Consider the following 22,855-nt stretch of genomic DNA (forward strand, 5'->3'; position numbering starts at 1 on the left):
TAATTTTCCCCGTCATTTTAAAATCAGTGAACGAAATCTTTGCCCGTAGTCCTGTTCCAGCCATATATTTTCTGGGGAGGGAGGGAAATTGGGCTCCAAAGGATTTATTCATGCGAGCCGACTCGCACCACCATTTTAATCCGCCATATGAGGCGGTGTTCTGCTGCGTCCTTAGTACTGAATTCCAAAATCATCACCATCCTCTTGGGTTTTACTCCTACATACCATCAAGCATTGCCGTCCCGATACCTCCGCCCTTCCAACCCAGTAGTAATTCCCCTCAGCTGCAGCAGTAATATTTATCGAAAAAGCAGCATTTCTGAGACTGCAAAATCGAACAACAAGATGGAGAACAGAACTCCGCAGCAACCTCAACATCAAGACCTCATCAATTCAAATCCCAACGTCAGCAAAATGCAACAGCTCGTTCAATCCGACCCTTCCGGTAATTATATGCAACATAATTCAGTTATGTTTACCGCTTTGTGTTCCAATTGAGTCTATATGGTAGATAACCCATGAATGTCTGATTCGTATTTTTTTTTTAAAAGAAACTATTTGGGTTGTCATTTTCTGGGTTTTAGGGGTTTGTTTAGGGGGTCAAGGTCTGAACGTTAGGGGTTTGCTTCATCTTAGGTTTCCTGGGTCCCAGGTTCAAAATGCTATTTATTCTTGTGGGGTCAGTCTGTATGGAATTTACCTGTTTAAATAGGCCCCACTGATGGTATTGGTACCCTAGAGCTTAGTTGAGGTGCACGTATGATGTAAGCTAGCCTGTACACTCTGGTTATGAAACATTCATTTTGGAGATATCTAATCCAGCCAAATGATAGGATTTAGTAGCTTCAGTAAGGTCGAACTTTGACAAGCTTAGAATTTTTGAAGTTACTAATAAATTTCCAAGTTTCTTTGAAGGGTTGAGGAAAAAGCTGATAAATTCCATTCCCCATGGGTCGACTAGTTCGGCATTTGTAGGGAAGAGAAAGAATAAAGTGGATTAGGTTTGTGAAGCTCCGGTTAAGTTTGGTTTGAACTAAAATTGGTGAGGAATAGGGATGATAATTCATTTTGTTGTTTTATCATATGGTCACAGGAAATAGAAAAAAGAAGAAGAAGAAGAGCATTGCGGTTTGCTTGTTCATGAAACTTTTTATATATTAGGTGTAGTAGAGAATTGAGAGTTCTACTTTGTTTATTTGAAATACAGAGAGTGGCGTCGGCAGAGAAATCTAATATTTTCCAATGGAAAAAGGTGAAGAATTGAGGTTATTTTTTGATGATAATAATGAGAAAACAAAGAAAGAATAGCAAAGAAAGATTTGGTTTGTTTACGATTTAATCATATGGGCAAAAGACCAAACCCAGAAGTCTCTGCACTAGTCATTGTTAATACCGAAATCCTCTCTCAGGTGGTTGGGAAAAGTGTTGGGAGCAAGAGTTGACCCCGTGGGATTTGGGACAGCCTACGCCAGTAATTGTACATCTTCATCAGACAGGTGCTCTTCCCAAAGGCAGAACTTTGGTCCCTGGATGTGGCAGCGTAAGTTCTTTCATCATCTTGTTGCATTATAAGTCTTCTCAGTCATTAGCTGCTATTGTTAGATATGACTAATGGGAAGAGACATCAACAAGACATGAGGACCGATGACTTTTATGACCTTTGTAAGAGCCATAACTGATAAAGGGCAGTAATTTCCAGTTAGAATGGAATAGCACGTATCTGGCTCTTCCCAAAATAATAGAATCTGTACACATGACCCACAAATGAAATACAGAGCGATCTGCACCAAGCATAGTAATCAACAAATGATCACAAGTTGCAATTTGCTTACCCGGTCCACTCTTTTAATCACTATGGACAAAAATTGTTAATTGGATCTACATCTAGGGAATTTATGTAAACACGTGTTCGCATATGCTAGAATAACACCATCCATTGATTGTCTCTATTTCTCATCCCCTACTCATAGTTGCCAATAGTAATTGTTTCCATTCTGTAACTAATTTTCCCCACTCTCTTGGGCTCAGCTATAAATTTCATTTGTGATAGGGTTATGACGTGGTTGCAATTGCATGCCCTGAGCGTTATGTTGTTGGGGTGGACTTATCAGACAAAGCAATTAAGAAAGCAGTAGAGGTGAGCTCTGATTGCATTCGAATCTATGGTAAGGCTCTTTAGTCATAGTTATCTGAGTGCCAAGTAATTTGATTTCTGTTCCAGCTTATGATAAAAGTGATATCTTCCTCTGAAAATGTATTTTCAAGTATGTCTAGTTGCTTCTCTAACTTCATCTATGTTTGGTGTGTGGCTGACTTTTCTCTCCTTGATGAACATTTTCTAGCCATCTAAATTTCTCCGTTGTAAAGCAAATTTAATTCTCAAGCGTATGTAGCATATCGTTATGCGTTTTGAATGGAAATAATAACAGCTAGAGTGCCTATTTCTGAGCCATTGACTCAGTTATATCATCTTATTCAGTTCGCCATCAAGATGATAGAATTTTAGCTTGGTTTTTATTAGACCATTATGTTTTCTTATTGCCAAAAGGACCGTTGTCCTTAGTTTATCGCTGTAGTGTCCTTGGGTTTTTTGAGCTTTGATAAATAATGTGCCTGTAATGGTGCTCTTAAATGGTAATTCTGCTCCAGCAATGAGGTGCCTGTCCTAAAGATCAGAATATGCCATCGTTTAATCTCCTAAAGAGTGTTGAAAAAAATTGATGGCTTACCAGCTTACCACTAGGCACAAAGGTAAAAAATTCTACTGGTGTTTGAATTCGACTGAGCAATGTGGAAAGACCATCAGACAATGGGGTTGTTTGAATGAGGATTAGCCATTTTCAGAATTGTGACAATTCTAGTGTTCAACATTAGTTCTGGTTCTTCTTGGAAATACTCACTTTTATTTTCTGCATGAATCTTGAACGCAGTTTTCATCGTCATTGCCAAATGCTGATTATTTCACGTTCTTAAAGGAAGACTTCTTTATCTGGCATCCCACTGAGTTGTTTGATCTGATTTTTGACTACACGTAAGTTAGCATTCATTTAGGTTTGATATTTTTGTCCGTTGAACCTCTTGATACTAGGTTGAATGGAAAACTCTGCAGGTTCTTTTGTGCAATTGAACCTGGTATGAGATCAGCTTGGGCAAGCAGAATGCAATATCTTCTAAAACCAGATGGAGAGCTAATAACACTAATGTTTCCGGTTCTCTCTCTCTCTCTCTCTCTCTCTCTCTCTCTCTCTCTCTCTCTCTCTCTCTCTCTCTCGCACGCGCGCGCGCCTTTTGAGTGAGGAAGAATATCTACATATTTTATATCATGGCATGTCACTATTTTGATGAGTGTGAACTTTTTTCACCAAACAAATTTCTTTTGTTTTTCTAATCTTGAATCATAAGTACCTTATCCGCATAATTTTAAGGTTTGTCATTCCGAAAGGTTTAAGAGTTCAATTATCCTAGTTCTAGACTACTTTTGGTTAACAAGTTTCAACTAGTCATGGTTCTATTGAATTGCTGTGATGGCAGATTAGTGATCATGTCGGCGGACCACCATACAAAGTATCTATCGCTGAGTACTACTCTGCCCTTCAGTTTGTTATCATTCAAAGTTGTTCGAACATTCCAGGAATATTCTTTTGGAATTATCGTAGATTCGTAATTGATTTTCGTTAGTGTAGTTATGAAGAGGTGCTGCACCCCTTGGGGTTTAAAGCTGTATCCATCGTGGAAAATGACTTGGCTACTGGAGCTCGCAAGGTATATGAACCAACACATGAGTTCAGCATCTAATTAAATCTGATATTCATAAAACTGGAACATGTCTTCGATGTTACCACTCTTTAGACCATCTCTAAACATTTCTCGTATTTATTGAAAGTCTGGTGGATCCAAAAGGCTCTGATAGGGTGGTATTTTCTCATCAAGTCATCATGCAAGGTTCACATGATGTCCAACAAAATTTAGTACAAAGAGAGACAGAATATGAACTAATATCAGTCAGGCACACCACCTCAGCATGGTGACTGTTGTTCCGGATTGTTGTGGACCTAGTGGACACTTTCCCGATGCTATGCATCCTAGGGAAATAAACTTCAAAATTAGCTTGAAAGGAGAAACTAAACAAAAGAAATCAATGAATCTAAGAATTTGGTATGATGCATGAACCCTTGAGAACCATCTTAAGAATATAATATACTACAACTTAAGCTTGTGAATTGTGATTGTTTATGCTCACAATGAAAACAAAAGAACCTTGAATTCACTGCAAAAGTTGCATTTTTGCCCCTGAATTTAGCTTAGAGATTATATCAAAAGGCACTACGCAAATTTATTTGAGTTTACAAAATCCAACAAAGTGGCAGATTCGATAGAGATGTTGAAGAATGAGAGTTTGAATACCTTCTCAGGGAACTGAGAGATATTAGGCTTTGTTGGTGAGCGAGACATGAGGGGAACTTGCCTGTTGGAGAGGCATATGATGAAAACTAGAGGGTGGGTAGCATTTGTATTGAAAATCCGGAGGAAGAAGAGAAAGAAGTAATGGAAAGTAGTCCGACACCACGAAACAACACTGTAGATTTTGCATTGGTTGTTTCTACTGTTAGAGCTGAGTTGTAGGTTTCTTTTTCAGGGTAGAGAGAAGCTTGGAAGGTGGAAGAAGTTCATTAGCCAATCACCACTGTGAAAGAGAAATCTGTTTCTTCCGTGAATCGAATGGGGAAGCCTACTCATCCATCTAGCATGATTTTCCAGACACATCGGGCCGGTTGGTTTTACCAAGAAAGAAAGGCATGGGGAGTCTTTTGGGTTTTTGTTTTGAACTACTAGTTGCTATCTTACTCGTAAGTGGTCATAGTTCAATGTTGCTGTATTTCTTCTGTTTTGTTTGCCCAAGGGCTACTGTTGTATGGGTTCAAGGATATTCCCTTGCTCTTTGGTTGGTTATAAAGAGAGCTGCTACACACACAGCAGTCTGTGCACAGATTTTTTTGTGGGGCCCACCACGGGTCCCACACAAATCATCCGAGCCGTTCATTAAATGTAAAACAGTTTTTCAAAGGTCCCCGTAAAAAATAGGCTCAATCCAATACCTATAGGTGCTTCATCCAACCATCTAACTTTTCATTCAGATTTCCGGTTAATGAAAAGTTATGTGGTTGGATCGAGCACTTATAGGTATCGGATTGAGCTTATTTTTTATGGGGTCCCTTGACAAAGTGTTTTACATTTAATGAACGGCTCGGATGATTCGTGTGGGACCCGTGGTGGGCTCCACAATAAAATCTGTGCACAAAGTGTATGTGTGTGTAGACTTTCTGGTTATAAAAACAGAAGTTTCTGAAGAATAAAACTTGTAACAACAATAGGAAAGGGTGGAGATTAAAGGATACAAATTGGGTACCACGTGATGGTACCTAGCGCGTATCCGAGTCGTACAAACATGTTTAAACGTGTTTTGAACTGTCCAGATCCGAACACTCTTTCTCCCCTTCAACCGATCACTCTCCCTTCTCTTTCTCTCTCTCTCTCAAATCCTGCCCATCGGAAGTATGTTTGGAAGGGTCGAATGTGCACGCGCGCTTGGGCACCCTATGGACTATGCCCTCTTTGCACCCAAAAACTTCTCTTAAACCAGTACTAGGGGTGTTTCACTTTTGTGGAAAAGTACTCCCTCCGTCCCTAAATAAGTGTCCGGCGCGCAAAACTAGGCTTTACAAAACATGCATATTTTTCATTAAAAAAATTAATTTTTTTTCACAATATAATAGAACTCATTGCTATCTATTGATTTGTGAAAAAAATTTAATTTTTTTAACGAAACAAATGCTTTTTTTTGAAGGCCTAGTTTTGCGCGCCGGACACTTATTTAGGGACGGAGGGAGTAACTTTTTGAAAAAGCAGGCAATTTCAAGTTTAAAAATCATGTATTTATCCAAATAATTTTTTTATCAATATGAATTTTGTTTGATAGATCTCATTAAGATATTTTAAACGGTGCAAAAAAAATTAAAAAATATTTTTTATTTTTATTATATTTAAATTTGAAATTACCTTTTTTTTTAGAAAGTTCTTTTCTTAGAAGGTGGAACACCACTTAGACTAAACAGACCTCTAACCGCAAAAGTCCACGTGGCAACTGTTAACGAACCCATTCCTGTCCGTTCAACCCCAGCAAGCCTCGCCTCGCTCCCCGCCCCCTCCTCTCTCTCTCTTCCTTCCAAGTTTCCAACCAATCTCTGTCTCTCCCTCTCTCTCTCTCTCTCTCTCTCTCTCTTTCTCTCTCTGCGGATCACACTTTCCACTCTCTCTCTCTCACACACGCGCGCGCGCACACACGCTCTTCTCTCTCTCTCTCTTGGCAGTTGTAATGGTTTCGTGTCAACCCTCAACCCTCTGATCATTCTCTCCCTCTCTCTCTCTACATTTCTGTGGGAGCCAAATCCAATCACGATGGAAGAAGTAGAAGGCGTCCTTGAAGAGGACGAAAGAAGAGCCTTGGCCTCGCTCGCCACCAACGCCGCTCCCCCACACCGCAAGGTCCACTCCTACAGCCACCAGCTCCGCACCAACACCGGCGGCCACTACAAACGCCACCACCAAATCCGCAAGCACAGCCTCGACGACGACGACCTCCGCTTGCCCTCCAACCTCGACCCCAACAACCACTTCTACGACTCCTCCGACGATGAATTCTACCCCTCGTCCGCCGCGCGACAGAACTCCTCCGCCGACTGCCATCAACGCCTCGACCACAGCCTCTCTGTTGAGTTCCCGGACGATGTCCAGCTGCCGATGCCCGAGTTCGTCGCCGCGGGCGGTGGGACAGGGATCTTCAAGGCGCCGTCCCGGGCCGCGGTGCATCCCTCCCGACCCACGTGCCTCGAGCTGAGGCCGCATCCGCTGAGGGAGACGCAGGCAAGCTACAAATGATCTCTGTTTGGAACTTGTGAACAGGAATAAAATTAATGGAGAAAGTACCAGGAAAAGTTGGAGAAAAGGAAATTTTTTAATTTTTTCTTCTCTTGCACAAGTTTCAAACAAAACATAAAATTTACGCTGGCTTATTTAAGTTATTGCACTGCTATTTTTTCTGGTATACTTTGTTTTTAATTTTTTAATTTTTTGTTTAGCTTTTCCTAAAAATGAAATCATTTATCTTGATTAAAGGAATCAGAAAAAAGACAGCTAGGACAACACTGAAGACAAAAAGCTAGATATTCAAACTTTTTCTGTTTTAGTGAATTTTCTTATTTTGTTTTTGCTTGGAATTCTTTATTTTTTAAACTCTCTTAAAGGCGAATGACTAATAAAAAAGTTTAACCTGAATCTAATAAAAATTTGAGAAACACAAAAATAATACGGGAACAATAATTTTGAAGAACATTTACATGGTCTTATTTGTAAACGGCGGGAGTGAAATTTTCTTTGGTTTTCTGAACAATTGGACAGTAGAATGAAAAGAAACATACAGGAAACCACACTTTTTACCAATTTTCACATAGTGGTACTTGACTTCATAATGATTACTGTTTTGATTTGGTAAGTGAATCAATCTGTATATCACAATATGATTGTTATTAGTAATTATTAGGCTTTTAATCGTAGATAAGCTTTAGTTCATAACCAAAGCAAACCACGCACAATCGAGCCTTATATCCTAATCAATTTGGGCCGACTTAATGAATCCATTGTCGGAATTGAATTTTGTCGAGGGCATCATGCTCATGCTCCAAATATCCAAGAAATACTTTTAAAGTTAATTTTGGTCTACCCCTCCTCACTCCCTCAGCGCTATCACTTGTCCTAACTAGCGCAACTGATTTGTTCAATTTCCTTTTGTTTTTTAGGAGTATTTTCAGAAAATAAAAAAACAAAAAAACAAGTGTTTCTCTTTCTATGCTTGCCGAAACAACACTCCGGACTCATATTTTGATCAATGGACTCAGGTTGGCAAGTTCTTGAGAACCATCGCCTGTACGGACAGTCAGCTTTGGGCGGGGCAAGAGTCGGGGATTAGGGTTTGGAGCTTGAGCGATGCGTATGAGCCGGGAATTGGGATGGGCGGCAGGGCCCGGAGAGGGGACGAGGACGCTGCGCCGTTTCAGGAATCAGGCAACACTTCCCCCACCATGTGTTTGGTTATTGACTCTGCTAGTAAATTGGTGTGGTCTGGCCACAAGGATGGTAAAATTAGGTCTTGGAAAATGGATCAGCCTTTGGATGATGAATCTGCTTTCAAGGAAGGGCTCTCTTGGCAGGCTCACCGAGGTCCCATTATCTCCATGGTGATAACTTCTCATGGTAAGTGTGTGCATCTCCACGTTAGGGAATGCCATTGTCGAAATTTGGCTTAGCCACTTCACAATTTCTTAGCAATGTCACTCTTAATCATTTCCAACGTTTTATAAGATGCATTGGTGATCAAAGATATTGGTGGCATGTGGCAAATCGAGTATTTGGGCAATGCCAAAATTGGCACAAGAAATGACAAGAACTTTGGATATCCTGCTTTGGTGAGCTATATCAAATTTTTGGGTGTGATGAATATAGCCCACTGCTGGAGTTGCCCTAAATCTGCTTCCCACGCCAATAGAGACGCATATTGAATGAATATACTTATGTCAAAGAAGGTATTGCATGAGTGTATGCAATAAGTATCCCTGGCTTTCATATGTCATTATACCAATAGAAATTTTGGTTAAAGAAGGAAGCTAAGTTTTTGAATTATTGTGTTCTTTTTTCACCTTCAGAGTTTATTGAGTGTTCGAGGGAGAATTGGTTTACATATTTGTTAACCACAAGGTAGTCATTGCTAACTCATTCGTTGAAATGTTAAGACATATGTGTGTAGTTTTTGATTTGGTTATAGTAACAGTTTTGGCACTTGGTATTAGTAACATCAAATATGTGGAACAAAAACTTAATATGGTGAACCGATCTTTCTAATGCATATTTTTGGTTGTTTTAGTGTCCAATGTTCCGACTAGCACCTGTATCCCTTGAATTTTAAATGGTGGTATGAATATAGCATAGTATTCTTTGAAAAGCTTTTAGAAGCTGTTAGGTAGTGCATAGTTGTTTTTAACTGTCGTTGCTTGGTTCCAGGTGACATATGGTCGGGATCAGAGGGTGGAGCTATAAAGATTTGGTCATGGGAGGCCATAGAAAAATCCCTCTCTCTCTCACCAGAGGAAAGACACATGGCTGCTTTACTTGTGGAGAGATCAGGCATTGACCTTAGAAGCCAAGTAACAGTCAACGGTGTCTGTAGTATATCTTCTTCTGATGTGAAGTGCTTGCTATCGGATAATGTCAGATCCAAAGTATGGGCAGCTGGGTCGCTATCCTTCTCATTGTGGTAGGTTGCACTTTCTAAAGTTGTCACACATTAATCTAGTGCTGGATTCATGTTGATGATGCAGCGACTTAGCAGTCTTGTTCCTTGTTTGGAGATTTTGCCAACCCTCAGCCTTTTAGGTTGCGGCCACAACTCTCCCCCTCATGTGGCAACTCCACATTGAGAGAACAGGATCTTGACAACCTTTTACCAATCTTCTTTTATAATCTACTTTTATTGAGTCAGGAATATGATATTTATACTCCACTTTAAATCGTTCCCGCTCCCTTTGTCTTTTATCCTCTCAACTCGGTTGGAGAGGCTAAAAGTGGCATAAATACTTTTAGCCTTGATTTATGGTTTCTAGCTTGAAAATGTTGGAGGGAAGTAAAAAACCTTTCTTAATGCCTTGTTACTTTTGAAGGAAATTTCCTGTTCCATTTCTTATTGTTAGTTATTTTGATCATGAACGCAGGGATGCTCGTACGAGGGAACTTCTAAAAGTATATAATCTAGATGGTCAGGCTGAGAATCGAGTTGACATGCCATCTGTTCAAGATCAAGCAGTTGAAGATGAGATGAATGTGAAGTTTGTTTCCAAATCAAAAAAGGAGAAATCCCAAAATAGCTTTCTGCAACGTTCCCGTAATGCTATAATGGGAGCTGCGGATGCTGTTCGGCGAGTTGCAACTAAGGGTGCAGGGGCTTTTGTGGATGACAATAAAAAAACAGAAGCACTAGTGCTAACCGCTGATGGAATGATATGGAGTGGATGTTCAAATGGCATACTTGTGCAATGGGATGGAAATGGGAATCGCTTGCAAGATTTCCACTACCATCCCTATGCTGTTCAAAGCTTTTGCACTTTGGGGTCCCGAATATGGGTTGGTTATGTGAGTGGTATGGTTATGGTGCTGGATCTGGAGGGAAATATGGTTGCAGGTTGGATTGCTCACAGTAGTCCTGTCATAAAATTGGCAATAGGGAGAGAATACGTTTTTAGCTTGGCTACTCATGGTGGCATACGTGGATGGAACATCTCATCGCCTGGACCACTAGATAACATAATCCGGACAGATTTGGCTGGAAAAGAACTATTGTACACAAGAAAAGAAAATGCTAAACTATTAGTTGGGACATGGAATGTTGGTCAAGGAAGAGCCTCTCATGATGCTCTAATGGCATGGCTGGGTTCTGCCGTAGCTGATGTTGGGATTGTTGTTGTTGGGTTGCAAGAAGTGGAAATGGGTGCAGGCTTTTTGGCAATGTCTGCGGCAAAAGAAACTGTAAGGCCCTCTTCAACAGTTCTGCGTGTTGTGAGCAATCCCATAGTAGAGTTCCACTTATTTTATACCTCTAAATAGAAAATTTAAGACTTTGAACTTGTTTTTGCACCTGGAGTTAGTGGATTTTTTCCCATGTAGATCTGCATGATTGTGTTGACTGGACTTTCTTTCAAACTCTTGTAAACCGGCACAACAATCTTTTTTGCTTTCCTTTTTTCGTATAACCTAGAATACCTTTCCTGATGCCTTGTTAGTACATCTTCCCTGCTATTAGAATCAAATTGCATAGTCCAACTACTCAACTCATAAAGCACTCTTACCATTTTCACTTAATTGGTTTATGTTCACTGTATAAGAGGGGCTTCTGGAGTTCTAGGAGAAACTTCTTCATTTTCGGAAATCACTCCTAGCTAAAGAAAGTGATTTGCTAAGAAAGAATCGCGTTTGCATAACTGTTTTTGTATTATCAAACTTCTTCATTTTGGGAAATCAGTCCTGACTAAAGAAAGTAATCTGCTATGAAAGAATCACGCTTGCTTAGCTTTTTCCAACCATCATCACCTCTTTCATTGGTGTAGACTATAATTTGGAAAATCTCCCTCATAATGATAGTAGTAAGAAGTTTCTCCCGATTAATAGGGAAGAACCATCACTAAAGCAACAATTGAAGCTTTCAATGAGCTGCTTTGAGCTGTTGTTGTACACCCATTGTGGCTGTTGCAAATTGCACTGGAATCGAACTGGAAGCATTGTGTCCCAATCCATAAGGATTTGCTACACGAACTTTGTTTTTTCTTTTTGATCTGTCAAGGGCTATGTGTTCAGTTAATTTTAGCGAACTCATCCTTCTTTCCAACATTACTTGTGAATTTAGATCTTCCTCATCCCCTAGCATTTTCATTAACTATAACCTTATTCAACCATTTTAATTTGGTTAGGTTTTCCTTGTTTATTTGATCTCCCTATCACAAGATCTAGTTGATGGTGATTGACTCTCTCCCTTCCTCCCTCCCTCTAGGATATTTGTTTTTCCTTCAGCTTTTATCCAAATTTTGTGATCGTTAATGTCGCTAGTCTAATTTGTTCACTGGTTTCTGTGCCATTTGTAGGTAGGACTTGAAGGGAGTTCCGTCGGGCAATGGTGGCAGGACACAATAGGAAAGACCTTGGATGAAGGAACAACTTTTGAACGTGTGGGATCCAGACAGCTAGCAGCCTTGCTGATAGGCATCTGGTATGTTTTTATTGTTATAAGATCACTAGGTCACCTGGTTTCTTTTCTATTATGGGATCGTTACATGCAGTAGCTCTCTCAAATCCTCTTGGGCTCTGTTTGGATTTATTTGCATTTCAAATTAAGGGATTTAGTATTTATCTCCCAAAAATTTAAGAAGTTTGTCTTAGGTGAGTGGTGAAATTTTGGCGGAAGATGGATTAGCGGTAGAAAAGATGGATTTTATTGGGATCCTTCACAATAACTGTGATCCTTATGATGAAGGATTCCATATAACTCCTGTTAAAATTGACCTTTACAAAACCCAGAACAAGTGTTGGTAAAAATAGAAGTGAACTATCAAATCTATTGTGCTACTCTCATTGAATAATTAGTGTCAAGCCCTTCATGATATCCATATCCATCCAAATGAAGCCTAAAAGTATATTTGGTAAGGAATCTTTTCCTCCCTAAAAAGTTTTCCTCAGGGCTTCTACCTTTTCACTTCTCTGTTCCTTATTTGTGGTTGATATTCCTTGCCTAGGGTAAGAAAGACTCTTAGACCACATGTTGGGGACCTCGATGTTGCAGCTGTTGCTTGTGGCTTAGGTCGTGCAATTGGTAACAAGGTATGTCTTTCTTCATTGTGCTCATTTGTGACTCGAAGTTGATCTCCCGTGGCTTTGTTGCTGATGAAAATGAAAGAGCATTGGCTTGGAAATTTCTCATGTCATTCCAGTTGCATCATTGTAGTAGCTATTATTTTCATGTCCTCACAATCTCTTTTCTTGCCCCATTTTTTTCAAGTTCCTCGTCATTGTAAACTTCTTGTGTCATATCTGTGTCTCAAGTGTGTGCTTCTTGGATGAGATCCAAGCGCATAGAGCACACTAACACCTACATGCATAAGACTTGAGGAGAATAAGGTTACTCCTACAGTTTCAGGATTAGAATTGATGTAAGCCAGAAATGCTTCAAAACACTCCATCTAATTCTCAAGCAGAAAAACCAAAGTGCTACGAATGATGCAACTGGAATGACATGAGAAATTTCCGGTTACCACACAATGATAACATTCTATACCGGAAAAGAAGTGTGGAACTGTGGATAGAAAGACGCAATTTTGAATTTGGTTCATAAACAAGTGAGAGGTTTTCTGCTTTAGAGGTCATTAACTGAACAAAATTAGAAGGGGTTGTAAGCATTGCGATAGCTTCTGGGGGGTTGTTGCAGCTATTGTTCCTTGTATCTAGTGGGAATACGCGAGCATGTACCTGAGTACAAGATTGAAAAGAATCGACCCATGCCCAAAGAATCCCATGCCTTTCGTCTTCCTAAATTGAAGTTTTTCTTTTGTCATTTTTTCATCAATGCTGGCCCAGTCCACAAGACACTAGGTTTAAACCTGATAATTTTTAGATTTTGGCACTTAGGAAGCTGTCCTATATCTTTTGCCACAACTTCTGCTTTGTGGCCAAAAATAGTGTTCAGTTGCTTAAAGGTTGATTCTAAGAAGCATCATTTTCATGCTTTTTTTCCCCCCTGATTTTTAGAACTAGCTTTTGTAAAATCTAAGGTTTTTACGAAAAGTTTTTGTATGGAAGTTTGATCATATGATGCGGTTTGGTCTAGTTCTTCAAATATAATTATGGGTTCATGACAGGTAGGGAGTGGTGGAACATATGAGACACTTAACAAAATAGTGGGCATAAACTTTGGTAAGAAGTTGTTGAGTGTGAGGTCAGGTTTCCAAGGCTTTTCCTTCGGAACTTTTCTATGGTACACCAATATGTTTTGGTGTATGGTATCCCAAAAGTGAGTTGTGGTAAATATTTCAAATACAGTGGTAAGTATTCCAGTACAGTAACAAGTATTCCAGATATATAATACTTACCATTGCATTTGAATATTTACCACTCCATGTGAAATACTTACCACTGTATGTGGAATACTTGCCACAACTCACTTTTGGGATACCATACACCCAAAATTTTTGGTGTACCAATGTGAAGTCTCACAATGGTCCATAATCAAAAATCCATTTTTAGTAGAGAGAGATAGAGAGAGTTGAGAATATATGTAAGTGGGTGGGTCCATTGGTAGCGATGGGAGGAGAGAAAGGAAAGAGTGCGGTCTCCATTAAATTTGGTTATCAAAGAGAAAAGTTTTGCTAGTTTTGGCTATCTAAAGGCCAAAATTGGTTATTGGTTAAGGGGTTGTTAAATTTGGTTATACCACTATGAGTCATAATTTGGACCAACATTGCTAACTTTAGAAATCTTTTAGTTTCGATTATGCCTTTGGAGACACTCTAAAATGCCTAATCTTGAATTTCTAGATCCCATGACATGAGTGGGACTGTACCCTGTGTACAAATTGGTTGAATGAGAGTGTTATATCAGTTCCTCAAAACAATTGACTATATTTTAGTGTAGATTGTATCTCTTATCCTGATGGCAAGCTATTATTTGACGATTATGACTTATTTTCTGGAACTTGTCGTTGTTCTATGGCATCTATCATTGTGTCATGGAGAACATACTTGTCTATTTGTCTTCATCTGGTCCAATATGGCTTAGGCATATACACACGCACACCTAATTTCTTGCAAAGTGAAAAGTTGTTGTGCAGAATAATTTCTTCTAGAGCAAGATTTATCATTGCAAGGAAACCGCTCTTTGTGCTTGATTAACCAGTTTGTTCTGCATCTTATCCTTCCTTTCCGGATGGTTCCTTGTTTGAATTTTGATTTAGATGGCTCTATTACTCTGAGCAGGGAGGTGTAGGTTTGAGGTTGAGAGTATATGATCGGATAATATGCTTTGTGAACTGTCACTTGGCTGCACATCTGGAAGCAGTTAATCGCCGCAATGCTGACTTTGACCATATTTATCGAACGATGGTCTTCAGCCGATCGTCTAACCTCCTTAATACTGCTTCTGGTATGGTGCCGTTCCTGTTTTTGTGTTGCTCTCTTGCCTTCTCCACATATTTACTCTGGCTGCTTTATTCTTCTGGCTTGCCATTGGTCCTCTCTGTTGCAGCTGGTGCCACAACTGCTGGTCAAGTGCTTCGTGGTACAAATGTAGGTGCATATTGATCGACATTCTAAACTTAAATCTATCTTCTTTTTTGGGTTAAAACCACTGGCTTTCATTTGAAACTATCTATTCTGCTTTTAACAGGCTGGGGGGATCAATCCTGAAGAGGGAAGACCTGATTTAGCTGAAGCTGATATGGTCATATTTCTGGGTGATTTCAATTATCGCCTTTTTGGAATATCTTATGATGAAGCTAGAGACTTCGTTTCACAAAGAAGCTTTGACTGGCTTAGAGAAAAGGATCAACTTAGAGCAGAGATGAAAGCGGGCAAAGTTTTTCAAGGAATGCATGAAGCACTCATCAGATTTCCTCCAACATACAAGTTCGAAAAGGGAAAACCAGGTTTAGGAGGTTAGTGTGACGTCATCAAGTTGGTTTAAGACGTGAGTGTAACTCTAGCAGTTATGATGCTTGTTTGTTAACAGTTAAGCCAGCCAAGCCAGCCTGCTTGAATTGAGTGTAAAGAAGACCAGTTTGGCAATACTGTTCAAATGGTTTTTCTCCTGTATATTGGATTATCCCCAAAGCATTCATATCAAATATTTTGCAGGATATGATTCTGGGGAGAAGAAGCGCATTCCTGCTTGGTGTGACAGGATACTATATCGTGACAGTCGATCAGATTCAACATCAGAGTGCAGTTTAGAGTGCCCCATAGTAACTTCAATATTACAGTAGGTTTCTTTCCCTTCACAGTTTTTTTCATTTTGCTATCTCGGCCACGAGGTGTGGGGGTTGGCTTTGCAATGCCCTAGAAACATTGAAAGTTTCCATATGTTAGCTTTTGTTTTTGTTTGGTTCTAAAATAGTTGTCCAATTTGACAGGTATGAGGCTTGTATGGAAGTGACAGAAAGTGATCACAAACCTGTGCGGTGCAAACTAAACCTTGATATCGCACACGTTGATAGATCGGTGAGGAGACAAGAGGTTGGGAACATTGTCAAGTCAAGTGATAAAATCAGGACTTTGCTTCAAGAGTTGTGTTATGTTCCAGACACAGTTGTCAGTACCAACAGCATAACCCTTCAAAACCAACACTCATCCATTCTAAAAATCACCAGCAGAAGTGGGGCAGATAATGCTATATTCCAAATCATTTGCGAAGGTCAGTCCACCATAAAGGAGGATGAACAACCATCTGATTATCATCCACGAGGTTGCTTTGGCTTTCCCCGTTGGCTTGAGGTAATGCTTTTTGCTTTTCTATTGCACGAGATTAATTCTAAAATCTATAAATTTCTCAAATTCCATCCTTTTGATACATTTTCATAGATGAATTTACTAGCAACCAAAACGTCTCTAAAAAGCATCACCTTATGGATACACATTAGCTGTAGGATTCCTACTTCGGTACTGGATGGTAAGGAGATTTACTTCAAAACCTGGTTTTTTATGGGTGCTCTGCTCCAAATTTAAAGCATTGCAGAAGATTTGCCTTCTTGACTCAAGCTTGTGCAGCAGGTACACCGTGGTAATGTATCCCTCTCTCTGAGATGCATGTGGGTCCACCTTTGTTGGTCCGTCATGTGTGTTAGAGGGGGTATACCACTGTGTTATACCCATTAGACATAACGTACCACCTCATTCTCATCACTGCAGGCAAACAATTGCTAGGGGTGATTAAATTATTGAGAACTCCTTTTTCATGAAGCTTACACAACCCAAGGAACCCATATTGTATTGGAAGAGCTCCAATAAAGTAAATCCATGCCGATTTGGCTACTTCCAACAATAGTATAACCTATAACTTCTAGAATCTGAGTATTGTTCAAGATTGTTTGGGTTTATAATTGATACTAGACTCAACACCCACGACTTCACTGATCCAACTAAGCATGTTAAGGGTACTGCCCGAAGTTTCTCTAGGAGTGCTAAGGGTAATTCGGTAATTGTGATGATTCTAAAAACCCGGCAGTTGCTAAATCTTAGTGTCCCTTTGTAACTATTCTTCCTCTTTCCGAACTTAGTGAAAACTGACATGATGATCTTCACGGGCTTGATTCTTCTTCGCACCATTGTGTGCATGTGTCCAGTTTTGTTTGTCGACAAAGATGATCTGCTTTCCTACTGTGGTAGCCTAAAGATTGGATATTTATGGTTTAGGTCTCACCAGCTGCTGGCATAATCAAACCTGACCAAGTGGTGGAGGTGTCAGTACGGCATGAAGAATTTCATACCCTAGAAGAGTTCGTTGATGGGGGAATCCCACAGAGCTGGTGGTCTGAGGACACCCGAGACAAGGAAGTGATTTTGCTGGTGAGTGTTAGAGGCAGTTGCTCGATTGAAATGAAAATCCATAGGGTTCGTGTGCGCCACTGTTTCTCAGCCAAGACGGTCCAAATTGACTCGCGAAATAACAGCTCTAGAAGAAGCCAACCAACTTCGACTGGGCTTCGGCATGTAGGCAGTGCCTCTGATATGACTGATGAGCTTCATAATTTACACGGTCTTTGAAGGTACATTTCATTACTTTGTAGATGTAGCAAAAAGCGGACAAATTTCGGGGCGGAAACTGTAGATGAGTATTATTATCTGCTGCAAAGCTATTTATTTTTCCCAGTAGGCAACAACGTAGTAAGAATGGCGATGTAAATGCATTTTTTGGTAGCATCAGGCTCGTTTTGCTATATTTCTGTTCTTCATTATGATTCATTGATAGAAGGTTTTGTAGTGTTTTGCAAAAACATTTTGACGAAAAATGTAAAGAGAAATATCATAAGGACGAAAAATGTAAAGAGAAATATCATAAGGAAGCTGTTGAAAGAAAGCACTTGCTCTTTTACTACGGTCTTGATTCTTGAACTTAGAAGCAAATGTTTGATTGTGGACTCTCTCTCTCTCTCTCTCTCTCTCTCTCTCTCTCTCTCTCTCTCTCCATGATATTTGCACGTTTTTGTTCTTGAAACAAGTGTACACAAACTCCATATATTACGCCAAAGAACATCAACGTGAGTGCATACAGCTGATGCCATAAGCATTTTTTTACTACCAAATAGCAGCCAAAGACTTGAATAATTGAGAAACATACTAACAGTTCAAAAATCTCCGATGGCCGCCCTATGACTTGTGAGAATTGAGGACAATACAGGATTCTTAATTCAAAACTTGATCCTGAGGCCTATAATTTAGCAAAAAGGAAGTTTTTAGGCGGTGCTTGGATGCGGGGGTACTTGTGAAGGGAAGACAAAAGGTACAGAGAATTTTCGTCGACAAATGTGAGTGCTGCTTCTTACAAAATCAAACTAGTAGACACAGAAGAGCTAGAGAAAAAATGCAGAAAAAACAGTTGGTTAAACGATTTTATTGGCTACACTATCAACATATATCAACGTGCAATACGACATTTGCCCATAAAATTCAAATCTGTAGGCGTACGTGCAGATCCGAATACGTGATTCGTAGGAACACCTCATCTGTTATGGCTCATGACTAGTAATCAATCAACCAAACGAGGACCCAAATCTGACCTTTTCAATGAAAGGCACAGAGCGCCAAGGAAACCTTCAGTATAGCCACCCTTCAATACTTGACAGTGCAGAAAGCCAATAATCGCGAGATAAGAAGAGACATAGATGGCTCTCTCCAAATCTTTTCATCTCCTCCTAAACTGCATACATCCTCTTATTATAACTTTCGTTCAACATCTCTGTATCAGATGCCACAGACATGGAGAATGAACGAGATAGAGTTTCGGCTCTCCTTATGTTCCTCATCTTTGTTTCTTCCATCCTATGCCGAATGACACAGAAGCACATTGAACCGATGGTAGCGACCATGATCACGCTACCAATTAGGGTTGTCGACACGGCAAGCCACTCTTCTTTTGCTCCCACCACCACATAGCTCAGAGAAATGAAGGCTATTGAAATGGAGAGACAAGCCAACCACATGAGCTTGTTAATCACAAAAACAAGTTGCTTCTTTGCCTTATGTTCTATCACAACCACAGACGTTTGAACTACAACCACAGCAAGGGAGATGAATAACGCTGCACTGTCGGACACAAAGAACACTATGAAAGCCGCTTTTCTAGCTATGTGAGCTTGCCCAAGAGAAAAACCTGACGTTTGCTCCTCAACATATTGGCCTGGTACAGTAAATATGGCGGCGAAAGCGACAGTAGCGATGAGGACAGCAACAACAGTAGCTGAATTAATGGCATTGTTTAGGCCGCTGATGTGGAGCTTTTCTAGCCTCTTTGCAATCTTCTTGACCCTAAAACCAGTCTGACGCGTCTGTTGAAGTTGGGACTTCACGTCGTGTTTTATGTCACTCACAGTTTGCTTAAGTTGCTTTGCCGGGTTTTGAGGTTTCCCAAGATCTTTGGAGTTCATGGCCCCAGATTCTCTTAAAATGGTGATGATTGTTGGATTTCCAAACTTCTCTGCAATGTCAAGGGGGGTGTCTCCCCCCTTATTCATCGCATTGATGTTAACCCCCTCAACGGAGAGGAGACAGCGAACCATCTGCAAATACATAAAGCATTTTCAGTAGTGTTAAAAGGCAGACTTTTGCAGTAGATCATCTGATACAGAAAATAGATATTCTTACTATAACAACACTTTGCACTGAACACTATGAGGTGATTTTGTTTGGATTCTATCCAAGAAAGAACCAACTTTCGTCTTCTGCATGAAATCATCACTACTATTGTGAATTGAGATACTCTTCCTCCCGCGGCAAATCGATCCACAGGATCCATGGGGATGGAAAATAACAAATAAGTTTACAACTCCCATGATAGAATTTGACGACAATATGGAGAAGTGGCATGCAGGAGGGAAAATAGAAGAAGCAGAAGAAGAATTAACAAAAGTGATGTATTCCGTATGTTCTTATTGGTTAGCTCGACATAATGTAGACATGGTGAAGTTGAATCAACAATAAAATTAGTTCCATGTTTCCTTTTTTCAAATGTTACATCAAATTTGTGGAATGCATGGACCACCAAACATGAATTTCTATTTCAAATGTTCGGAGTTCTGATAATTGTTTCTATCATGACTCAGATTTGAGCCTTAGATCATTTAAATTATAATCATTTTTTATCTCTGACAAGTTAGCCTTTGTAGCTATATTAACCGATTGAATCCTTCACTTAATTTACATATGCAAGAATCGGATTAATTTAATTAGACATCACAAAATTGACATATCAACTATAAAACACATCACATCGAATGCATAAGAAACCCTAAGGTTGGTGGAAAGGTACTACCAAAGGCAATATGCAAGGCACACCCCACAAACAATATAAAATGAAGAAGAAGTAGAGACGGGGTAAATGTGAAAAACACCTCAGCTTTCCCCTTTCCTGTTGCAATATGCAGTGCTGTGTTGCCCTTGTTATCTTCCAAGTTCAAAACTGTGGGGTCAGGTTTACCTAATTCAAGCACAATCTCCACACTCTGCCCTTTCACAGCCATGTGCAATGCAGTTTGGCCTTTCTTATCGATCCTCAAACCAATGCCTGAATCCTTTCTTAGTAGGGATTTCACCACTTCGACGTGGCCCATCCTTGCTGCAGTATGGAGCACAGTCTTGCCATTGTTTCGGGCTATCTTGGCAAGGTTTGAGTCGGTTTCCAGAAGCAAATTGACTGCATCAATATGTCCTTGAGCTGCAGCCGTGTGCAAGGCCGTAGAATTGGATGAATCAGTGGTCATAACCAAGTTGGGGAAAGACTGCAAAAGTTCCTTTAGTACCTCTGCAAATATACCAAAGAAAGGCTTGAGTCTTGACTCTAGAGCAAGAGGAAGAACAGAGCAAAACAAGAGAGATTTATAATTCACACATATTGCTTTGGATGTAAGGACGAAGTCCACCATCAAAATTTACACCCAGAAATGCTTCACCTGATGTAGGATGGGGCATTGAAATGAGATTTCACAGTATATTTACTTATAGCACGCTAAGTGTGTAGTTACCAAAGAATATGCCTAGCACGAGATGACTATGACACTCCGTCTAGCCTATTTTCTTCAATGGTTTGATCCATTTGTTCGTGCAGCCCCAGCAATCAAGAGAAGTTGAATTAATCAAATCTAGAACTCTTAAAAAACATGGGAACAAATGATGGAAGAATTTTTCCAAGCAATAGTGAGTCTAGGACTGGTGTCTAATACCATCACCAACAAACTCGGACCTAAAAGCCAATGTTGAAGTTGCCTTACAGATTCAACAAGTTTGATTGGCTAATACGAGTTGATTTTCTATCATGAAAGAATTGAGGAAACAATAGCTAGTCCAATAGCTGCTTCAGTACAACTATTAGTAGCAAGTTAGTTGGCACCAAAGGCTGTCAATGAAATTCGATCTAAACAACAAAGCAAGCATATAATAAACAAGATGAGCAAAGAATGAAATCATTATCTTACCAATATGACCCTGTTTAGTCGCTATATGAAACGTATCCAATCCATTCTTGGCAGCAATAGACGCAGTTTGGAGGTCTATATGTTTCAACAATTCACTAACAACATGGGCATGCCCATTCTCCGCAGCCACATACAAAGCCGTCTCTCCCTCTTGATTCTGCTTCGATATCAACTCTTTTACAACATCGGCATCAAACCTCTGCAAAATATCTCTTACCTTGCTCAAATTCCCTGCTCTCGCGGCCAAATGAAGAGGCATATCGCCCCGTTTTCCGGGCGACTCTTTTATTTTCTTCCTGTCCCCACCAAAACTGAGCTGCTTCTCAAAGGCTATTCTAAAGCTCTTCTGCTTCTCCATCAAACCGCGAAAGCTCTTCTGCTTCTCCATCCCCCCACCGCGAAAGCTTTGCTGTTTTTCCATTACCCCATGAAAACTTTTCTGTTTTTCCATTTTCACTCCCTGAAAACTAACCTGCTTTTCCATATTCGCTCCCCGAAAACTGTTCTGTTTCTCCATGATCAGGCCCACCTCTCACAGAAATCACTGGGAACCCCCCAACAAAATTACAGTTTCTTCACTCAATACCAATTTTATATTCTTGCCAGATTCAAATGCTCCAGAAGTGCTTTTTTTTTTTTTGGGTTCTGATCAGTACAGTTGTTGTAGACAGTAGAAATCTCAGGAAATCGAAATAAAGACCACCCAAATAGTCAGATAGTTGGGTGGATTGGTCAGACCCAAAATCGCAATCAAGCCGATTTCAGATGAGAAAAAAATTGAGTTGTACAAACAGAAAGGAGAGGATGATAAAAGTTACCTTGGTTTCATCAAGAAATCAAAGCTCAAATCCAGTGGCACTCCATACATGAACTTTCAACCCACAAAAAATCAAAGCCAGAAAGATACCAAGAGCTTCAAATTTGGAGGTGAACCCTACAACTGCCAAAGTGGTAACCAGATTCAGAGCTCAAAAGCTCCACTTTGGGTGAAACCCAGAAGCTCAAACCGAGAGAATCTTACTACAAGATCAAACCCATCCGGATTCAGAGCTCAAAAACTAACATTCGCGAAACACAGAAGCTAAAATTTAGATGATCTCAGTAAAAGACCAGACCCATCTAGATTCTCCGACCAGGAAGCCCAAAAAGTAACAATAAACAGTTTCCCCTAGTGCCAAGAGCACATAAAAGATCAAGAACACCTCATCCACATGTGGTGTACATAGAATACTTTGCTGAAAACAAAAAGTTGTCTCTGTATATTTTGTTTGTTTCTCTTTCTTTAATCCCATATATAAGGTGGTATTCCATTTTCCAAAAAAATATTTTTTAAAAAAAGAAGGTAATTTTAAATTTAAAAATTATGTGTTTACGAAAATAATTTTTCGATCAATATGAATTTTGTTTGATAAATCTCATTAAGATCTTTTAAACGTTGCAAAAAAATTAAAAAAATATTTTTTATTTTCATTATATATGAGTTTAAAATTATCTTATTTTTTTAAAAAGTATTTTTTTTGAAAAGTGAAACGC

At 39.7% G+C, this 22,855-nt stretch overlaps 3 protein-coding genes across 5 annotated transcripts; 2 read left to right on the plus strand and 1 right to left on the minus strand.

Moving 5' to 3' along the window:
- The first annotated feature begins 15 nt into the window (after positions 1 to 15).
- LOC131301816 (probable thiol methyltransferase 2) lies at positions 16 to 4,984 on the plus strand. 2 transcript variants are annotated; one of them, XM_058328267.1, is made up of 8 exons: positions 16 to 445; positions 1,410 to 1,540; positions 2,051 to 2,137; positions 2,931 to 3,031; positions 3,110 to 3,209; positions 3,532 to 3,578; positions 3,684 to 3,762; positions 4,637 to 4,984. In XM_058328267.1, the coding sequence occupies exons 1-8, from the start codon at positions 148 to 150 to the stop codon at positions 4,688 to 4,690; spliced, it is 897 nt and encodes a 298-aa protein (XP_058184250.1). In that variant the 5' UTR covers positions 16 to 147; the 3' UTR covers positions 4,691 to 4,984. The 2 variants fall into 2 exon arrangements, with proteins under 2 accessions (XP_058184250.1, XP_058184251.1); XM_058328268.1 differs by lacking the exon at positions 3,110 to 3,209.
- Positions 4,985 to 6,196: 1,212 nt separating this feature from the next.
- On the plus strand, positions 6,197 to 18,294 carry LOC131301817 (type I inositol polyphosphate 5-phosphatase 12). 2 transcript variants are annotated; one of them, XM_058328270.1, is made up of 12 exons: positions 6,197 to 6,921; positions 7,953 to 8,307; positions 9,112 to 9,364; positions 9,819 to 10,629; positions 11,739 to 11,863; positions 12,387 to 12,471; positions 14,619 to 14,784; positions 14,887 to 14,927; positions 15,028 to 15,295; positions 15,495 to 15,618; positions 15,770 to 16,130; positions 17,049 to 18,294. In XM_058328270.1, the coding sequence occupies exons 1-12, from the start codon at positions 6,457 to 6,459 to the stop codon at positions 17,397 to 17,399; spliced, it is 3,405 nt and encodes a 1,134-aa protein (XP_058184253.1). In that variant the 5' UTR covers positions 6,197 to 6,456; the 3' UTR covers positions 17,400 to 18,294. The 2 variants fall into 2 exon arrangements, with proteins under 2 accessions (XP_058184253.1, XP_058184252.1); XM_058328269.1 differs by having other exon boundaries at positions 14,619 to 14,927.
- Positions 18,218 to 22,615, minus strand: LOC131301818 (ankyrin repeat-containing protein At5g02620-like). Its single transcript, XM_058328271.1, has 3 exons — positions 21,323 to 22,615; positions 20,243 to 20,652; positions 18,218 to 19,411 (listed from the first exon to the last, which is right to left on the minus strand). Exons 1-3 carry the CDS (start codon positions 21,837 to 21,839, stop codon positions 18,548 to 18,550), a joined length of 1,791 nt encoding a protein of 596 aa, XP_058184254.1. The 5' UTR covers positions 21,840 to 22,615; the 3' UTR covers positions 18,218 to 18,547.
- Positions 22,616 to 22,855: the final 240 nt, after the last annotated feature.

Source organism: Rhododendron vialii, chromosome 9a (genome assembly GCF_030253575.1).
Source record: "Rhododendron vialii isolate Sample 1 chromosome 9a, ASM3025357v1".
Taxonomy (NCBI): domain Eukaryota; kingdom Viridiplantae; phylum Streptophyta; class Magnoliopsida; order Ericales; family Ericaceae; genus Rhododendron; species Rhododendron vialii.